We start from the raw sequence: 8,448 nt of genomic DNA, 5'->3' as shown, positions 1-8,448 counted from the left end.
AATGGTTTTTTCGTCCAAAGAAAATGAAAACTTCCTTAGGCAACATTGTTTGCCATTCCAATATGCACCCTTGTGCACAATATGAGACCATTTGAACAAACTATGCCATGAATGTGGCCATAAGATTGATCATTTGGCTTGAAATCCATGAATCTTCACCCATGATAGCTCATTTCTGAGAACACTTTTTTTAAATAATTGTCGTATTACAAGTTTGTTATTTTTCCTGAAAGTTTGGTCACATATGATGACACAATGCGAAGGTTTCCCAATTTTTTGATTTTTTTTTGAATTTTTTATGCCCGTTTCAAAATGCGTTCAAAACGGCGGGAATGACCGTTCCTAGCTAGTGGTTGAATATTGGAATTTTTTTGGTGTTTCTCTGATTAAATAGGTACTTATGTACCTAGAAATGATTTTTGTAAAAAATAAAGAGCAAACTATGCGGTAGCTGCAGTTCAAATTTGACCCGCTTCCAACTGAATCGGCGGAAATTTACCTTTTTGACGAGAGGTGGAACAAACCTTTTTACAACCATCCATTTTGTCAATTGTGCATTAAATATGTCCTAGTATTTTATAAAATTGAGTTGGTCTAATTTTGCAACAATTATTTGGGAGGTCCTTCACGAAAAAACCTCCTTTCAGGCACTCGAAAAATGGAAAATGGTTTTTTCGTCCAAAGAAAATGAAAACTTCCTTAGGCAACATTGTTTTCCATTCCAATATGCACCCTTGTGCACAATATGAGATCATTTGAACAAACTATGCCATGAATGTGGCCATAAGATTGATCATTTGGCTTGAAATCCATGAATCTTCACCCATGATAGCTCATTTCTGAGAACACTTTTTTTAAATAATTGTCGTATTACAAGTTTGTTATTTTTCCTGAAAGCTTGGTCACATATGATGACACAATGCGAAGGTTTCCCAATTTTTTGATTTTTTTTGAATTTTTTATGCCCGTTTCAAAATGCGGTCAAAACGGCGGGAATGACCGTTCCTAGCTAGTGGTTGAATATTGGAATTTTTTTCGTGTTTCTCTGATTAAATAGGTACTTATGTGCCTAGAAATGATTTTTGTAAAAAATAAAGAGCAAACTATGAGGCAGCTGCAGTTCAAATTTGACCCGCTTCCAATTGAATCGGCGGATATTTGCCTTTTTGACGAGAGGTGGAACAAACCTTTTTACAACCAACCATTTTGTCAATTGTGCATTAAATATGTCCTAGTATTTTATAAAATTGAGTTGGTCCAATTTTGCAACAATTATTTGGGAGGTCCTTCACAAAAAACCTCCTTTCAGGCACTCGAAAAATGGAAAATGGTTTTTTCGTCCAAAGAAAATGAAAACTTCCTTAGGCAACATTGTTTGCCATTCCAATATGCACGCTTGTGCACAATATGAGATGATTTGAACAAACTATGCCATTAATGTGGCCATAAGATTGATCATTTGGCTTGAAATCCATAAATCTTCACCCATGATAGCTCATTTCTGAGAACACTTTTTTTAAATAATTGTCGTATTACAAGTTTGTTATTTTTCCTGAAAGCTTGGTCACATATGATGACACAATGCGAAGGTTTCCCAATTTTTTGATTTTTTTTGAATTTTTTATGCCCGTTTCAAAATGCGGTCAAAACGGCGGGACTGACCGTTCCTAGCTAGTGGTTGAATATTGGAATTTTTTTGGTGTTTCTCTGATTAAATAGGTACTTATGTGCCTAGAAATGATTTTTGTAAAAAATAAAGAGCAAACTATGAGGCAGCTGCAGTTCAAATTTGACCCGCTTCCAGTTGAATCGGCGGAAATTTGCCTTTTTGACGAGAGGTGGAACAAACCTTTTTACAACCAACCATTTTGTCAATTGTGCATTAAATATGTCCTAGTATTTTATAAAATTGAGTTGGTCCAATTTTGCAACAATTATTTGGGAGGTCCTTCACAAAAAAACCTCCTTTCAGGCACTCAAAAAATGGAAAATGGTTTTTTCGTCCAAAGGAAATGAAAACTTCCTTAGGCAACATTGTTTTCCATTCCAATATGCACGCTTGTGCACAATATGAGATCATTTGAACAAACTATGCCATGAATGTGGCCATAAGATTGATCATTTGGCTTGAAATCCATGAATCTTCACCCATGATAGCTCATTTCTGAGAACACTTTTTTTAAATAATTGTCGTATTACAAGTTTGTTATTTTTCCTGAAAGCTTGGTCACATATGATGACACAATGCGAAGGTTTCCCAATTTTTTGATTTTTTTGAATTTTTTATGCCCATTTCAAAATGCGGTCAAAACGGCGGGAATGACCGTTCCTAGCTAGTGGTTGGATATTGGAATTTTTTTGGTGTTTCTCTGATTAAATAGGTACTTATGTGCCTAGAAATGATTTTTGTAAAAAATAAAGAGCAAACTATGAGGCAGCTGCAGTTCAAATTTTACCCGCTTCCAACTGAATCGGCGGAAATTTGCCTTTTTCACAAGAGGTGGAACAAACCTTTTTACAACCAACCATTTTGTCAATTGTGCATTAAATATGTCCTAGTATTTTATAAAATTGAGTTGGTCCAATTTTGCAACAATTATTTGGGAGGTCCTTCACAAAAAAACCTCCTTTCAGGCACTCGAAAAATGGAAAATGGCTTTTTCGTCCAAAGAAAATGAAAACTTCCTTAGGCAACATTGTTTGCCATTCCAATATGCACCCTTGTGCACAGTATGAGATCATTTGAACAAACTATGCCATGAATGTGGCCATAAGATTGATCATTTGGCTTGAAATCCATGAATCTTCACCCATGATAGCTCATTTCTGAGAACACTTTTTTTAAATAATTGTCATATTACAAGTTTGTTATTTTTCCTGAAATATTGGTCACATATGATGACACAATGAGAAGGTTTCCCAATTTTTTGATTTTTTTTGAATTTTTTATGCCCGTTTCAAAATGCGGTCAAAACGGCGGGAATGACCGTTCCTAGCTAGTGGTTGAATATTGGAATTTTTTTTGGTGTTTCTCTGATTAAATAGGTACTTATGTACCTAGAAATGAGTTTTGTAAAAAATAAAGAGCAAACTATGAGGCAGCTGCAGTTCAAATTTGACCCGCTTCCACCTGAATCGGCAGGAATTTTCCTTTTTCACGAGAGGTGGAAAAAACCTTTTTACAACCAACCATTTTGTCAATTGTGCATTAAATATGTCCTAGTATTTTATGAAATTGAGTTGGTCCAATTTTGCAACAATTATTTGGGAGGTCCTTTACAAAAAAACCTCCTTTCAGGCACTCGAAAAATGGAAAATGGTTTTTTCGTCCAAAGAAAATGAAAACTTCCTTAGGCAACATTGTTTGCCATTCCAATATGCACCCTTGTGCACAATATGAGATCATTTGAACAAACTATGCCATGAATGTGGCCATAAGATTGATCATTTGGCTTGAAATCCATGAATCTTCACCCATGATAGCTCATTTCTGAGAACACTTTTTTTAAATAATTTTCGTATTACAAGTTTGTTATTTTTCCTGAAAGCTTGGTCACATATGATGACACAATGCGAAGGTTTCCCAATTTTTTGATTTTTTTGAATTTTTTATGCCCGTTTCAAAATGCGGTCAAAACGGCGGGAATGACCGTTCCTAGCTAGTGGTTGAATATTAGAATTTCTTTGGTGTTTCTCTGATTAAATAGGTACTTATGTGCCTAGAAATGATTTTTGTAAAAAATAAAGAGCAAACTATGAGGCAGCTGAAGTTCAAATTTGACCCGCTTCCAGTTGAATCGGCGGAAATTTGCCTTTTTCACGAGAGGTGGAACAAACCTTTTTACAACCAACCATTTTGTCAATTGTGCATTAAATATGTCCTAGTATTTTATAAAATTGAGTTGGTCCAATTTTGCAACAATTATTTGGGAGGTCCTTCACAAAAAATCCTCCTTTCAGGCACTCGAAAAATGGAAAATGGTTTTTTCGTCCAAAGAAAATGAAAACTTCCTTAGGCAACATTGTTTGCCATTCCAATATGCACCCTTGTGCACAATATGAGATCATTTGAACAAACTATGCCATGAATATGGCCATAAGATTGATCATTTGGCTTGAAATCCATGAATCTTCACCCATGATAGCTCATTTCTGAGAACACTTTTTTTTAATAATTGTCGTATTACAAGTTTGTTATTTTTCCTGAAAGCTTGGTCACATATGATGACACAATGCGAAGGTTTCCCAATTTTTTGATTTTTTTTGAATTTTTTATGCCCGTTTCAAAATGCGGTCAAAACGGCGGGAACGACCGTTCCTAGCTAGTGGTTGAATATTGGAATTTTTTTGGTGTTTCTCTGATTAAATAGGTACTTATGTGCCTAGAAATGATTTTTGTAAAAAATAAAGAGCAAACTATGAGGCAGCTGCAGTTCAAATTTGACCCGCTTCTAGTTGAATCGGCGGAAATTTGCCTTTTCACGAGAGGTGGAACAAACCTTTTTACAACCAACCATTTTGTCAATTGTGCATTAAATATGTCCTAGTATTTTATAAAATTGAGTTGGTCCAATTTTGCAACAATTATTTGGGAGGTCCTTCACAAAAAAACCTCCTTTCAGGCACTCGAAAAATGGAAAATGGTTTTTTCGTCCAAAGAAAATGAAAACTTCCTTAGGCAACATTGTTTGCCATTCCAATATGCACCCTTGTGCACAATATGAGATGATTTGAACAAACTATGCCATGAATGTGGCCATAAGATTGATCATTTGGCTTGAAATCCATGAATCTTCACCCATGATAGCTCATTTCTGAGAACACTTTTTTTAAATAATTGTCGTATTACAAGTTTGTTATTTTTCCTGAAAGCTTGGTCACATATGATGACACAATGCGAAGGTTTCCCAATTTTTTGATTTTTTTTGAATTTGTTATGCCCGTTTCAAAATGCGGTCAAAACGGCGGGAATGACCGTTCCTAGCTAGTGGTTGAATATTGGATTTTTTTTGGTGTTTCTCTGATTAAATAGGTACTTATGTGCCTAGAAATGATTTTTGTAAAAAATAAAGAGCAAACTATGAGGCAGCTGCAGTTCAAATTTGACCCGCTTCCAACTGAATCGGCGGAAATTTGCCTTTTCACGAGAGGTGGAACAAACCTTTTTACAACCAACCATTTTGTCAATTGTGCATTAAATATGTCCTAGTATTTTATAAAATTGAGTTGGTCCAATTTTGCAACAATTATTTGGGAGGTCCTTCACAAAAAAACCTCCTTTCAGGCACTCGAAAAATGGAAAATGGCTTTTTCGTCCAAAGAAAATGAAATCTTCCTTAGGCAACATTGTTTTCCATTCCAATATGCACCCTTGTGCACAATATGAGATCATTTGAACAAACTATGCCATGAATGTGGCCATAAGATTGATCATTTGGCTTGAAATCCATGAATCTTCACCCATGATAGCTCATTTCTGAGAACACTTTTTTTAAATAATTGTCGTATTACAAGTTTGTTATTTTTCCTAAAAGCTTGGTCACATATGATGACACAATGCGAAGGTTTCCCAATTTTTTGATTTTTTTTGAATTTTTTATGCCCGTTTCAAAATGCGGTCAAAACGACGGGAATGGCCGTTCCTAGCTAGTGGTTTAATATTGGAATTTTTTTGGTGTTTCTCTGATTAAATAGGTACTTATGTACCTAGAAATGATTTTTGTAAAAAATAAAGAGCAAACTATGCGGCAGCTGCAGTTCAAATTTGACCCGCTTCCAACTGAATCGGCGGAAATTTGCCTTTTTGACGAGAGGTGGAACAAACCTTTTTACAACCATCCATTTTGTCAATTGTGCATTAAATATGTCCTAGTATTTTATAAAATTGAGTTGTTCCAATTTTGCAACAATTATTTGGGAGGTCCTTCACAAAAGAACCTCCTTTCAGGCACTCGAAAAATGGAAAATGGTTTTTTCGTCCAAAGAAAATGAAAACTTCCTTAGGCAACATTGTTTGCCATTCCATGTTTGTTATTTTCCTGAAAGGTAGTTCACAATTGGTGACACAATGAGAAGGTCTTTTATTTTTTTGAATTTCTGTGATCATAAAATAGCTTACATGATTTTAACATCTTATTTTTAAATCTATCACGACCAATTTAAATCTATCACGACCAATTTTAATGGTCATGACATCTTCAAAATGTTTAATGCGTTCTGATTGGTTCACATGCATCTCACGCGGATCATGGGTCAGACACCGTCGGATACTCCCGGATCCGACGGCAGCCCTCGTCCCCTCACACTCTCATCCCTCGTGGCCTCTTCCCTCTCAGCCCCCTCGTCCAAACTCCAAACCCTAGTGTCCCTCGCGCCCCACCCACCGCCACCGCCTCTTCCACACGCCGCCACCCACCCACCATCTCGTCCCTCCCACAGCTCGCCGCCGACGGCCTCTCCTCTCCCATCTGCTTCCCTCCCACAGGACGCGGAACGCCTCCTCCGCTATCCAACGCGCCGCCATATCCTCCCCGATCTAGATCCAATGCGTTACCGCCTCCTCCTCGATCCAGATCGACACGCCGGCTCTCTCACCTTGCCGGCAGGTCCCGCCACCGTCCCCGCCCCCTCCTCCCCCTGCCCCGGCCACCCTCCCTTCCGCCACCCCCGCCTACTCTGCCTACTGCACCGCCGCCTCCGACGCCATGGCGGACGCCGACAGCAGCAGCAACCCGCTGCTCGCCGACTTTGACTTCCTGCCCTTCGACCGCGTCAAGCCCGCGCACGTCCGTCCCGGGATCCGCGCGCTCCTCGCCCGCCTCGTACGCCTTTATCCACCTTCCCCTGATCCCTGTTCGTTCATCCGCTCATCGCCCGTCCGGATCTGACCGTATGTGGTTGTGGTTGCTCGCAGGAGGGCGAGCTGGAGGAACTCAAGAAGGGCGTGGAGCCGGCGTGGGAGTGCTTGGTCCACCCGCTCGAGCGCATCGTCGATAGGCTTGACATCGTCTGGAACGGCGTCGACCACATCAAGGCCGTCAAGGACTCGCCCAACCTCCGCGCCGCCGTCGAGGACGTCCAGGTAGTCTCTTCTTCTATCACGCCGCCCATGATCTGGATGGACGAAGCAGCTGATTTGTTAGCGCATCATCAGATGTTGTCTTTGTATTTCTTCTTGCTCCATGAATTATCCAGCAATATGGTGCATAGATAGAAATTTCACATAGATCCTGGTCTCGTGCTTGCACCTTTGGTCCACATGGTTTTTGTGGGGATATGGTACCGGACTGGAGCATACAGGCTAATGATTTCTGGATGCATATAGATTGTGGATGCCATGTCTGAAATTGTTCAATTTTGGATGACTCAAACCGGCTCTAGCTAGCAATCTATCTCTCCATCTCTTTGTATGTGCGCGCCTGTGCATCCATTGCATGTAAAATCATGTTTTCAACTCTTCTACTGTCAGATAGACTGACCATGAATGCACCAACACATTGTGTCAGTTTTCCATGCGTTGTCTAGTACTAGTTCCCAACTTCCTATACATATAGGAGTATTCTGCTTGCTTTGGTTTCCAAACCAAAATACCATGGCTGGGCGACGTCCGTCTGTCCTGGGTTACGTTAGCATACTAGTACAACACAGCTAGTCATAACAAGGTTAGTTCATCATATACTGCGCTTGATATAAATGTTTAGCTTCTAACAAAAAGTAATTTGGGAATAAATTCTTCCATCAATTTAATATGATTTCTGTTGATAGATTTGTCTAGAACTGTTGAAATTGTGATCAACACAGTATACTGTTTTTCAAATGACATGAGGATATCTGTTTTTCAAATGTGGAAGCCATCATAACATCAGCTGGTCATAGTTATACACATTGTTTAACTTTTTCTTCTTTGAATTTCACATTGCAGTTCTTTGATGTAGTGGGGTTGTGTCGTGGGTGCCTGGGTAACTAAAATTGCTTCTGTTCTGTAACTGTATGCTTCTAGGAATGTCACATTGCAACATGCAGACTATGGGTCTAGATCTGGCAGTTGAAAGTGCTTAATCTTTCTATAAGTTTCAACTGAAGCTATTTGTATACAATAATTTACCGAATAAGCAAACTTATGTGAATATACTACGCTTGATGTTGATCATCTGGTGCATTAGTATGCAGTTCTCATTGTCAGTTCTTGTTTTCTTGATTCATTTATACTATATAGGTTTTATACTTTGCCAGTAGGTAGCTCATACTGCCCGCTTGCTTCTGCTTTGAATATTGTGGTCTGCATGCTTTAGTCACTGTGCCCTTAGTTCTTTTTTTGTAGGGAGCTATGCTTATCATCAGAAACTCTTGGTGATGATGTTATTCCTCTTTTGGTTCATGTGTTGCACTTAAGTATCTTAGTGACTTCATTTGATGTGTGTATTTCTGTTAATTTTAAGCTTCTGTTGC

At 38.8% G+C, this 8,448-nt stretch overlaps 1 protein-coding gene across 1 annotated transcript; it reads left to right on the top strand.

Annotated features, from left to right (window-relative positions):
* Positions 1 to 6,704: 6,704 nt before the first annotated feature.
* On the top strand, positions 6,705 to 7,419 carry LOC147992845 (organellar oligopeptidase A, chloroplastic/mitochondrial-like). Its single transcript, XM_087541577.1, has 2 exons — positions 6,705 to 6,821; positions 6,914 to 7,419. Exons 1-2 carry the CDS (start codon positions 6,705 to 6,707, stop codon positions 7,211 to 7,213), a joined length of 417 nt encoding a protein of 138 aa, XP_087397703.1. The 3' UTR covers positions 7,214 to 7,419.
* Positions 7,420 to 8,448: the final 1,029 nt, after the last annotated feature.

The sequence above is a fragment of the Triticum urartu genome, chromosome 1A (assembly GCF_056163025.1).
Source record: "Triticum urartu cultivar PI428250 chromosome 1A, HENAU_Tu73, whole genome shotgun sequence".
In the NCBI taxonomy this organism is placed as follows: domain Eukaryota; kingdom Viridiplantae; phylum Streptophyta; class Magnoliopsida; order Poales; family Poaceae; genus Triticum; species Triticum urartu.
The sequence above is the reverse complement of the archived record's forward strand: the minus strand, read 5'-3'. Positions and strand labels throughout refer to the sequence as shown.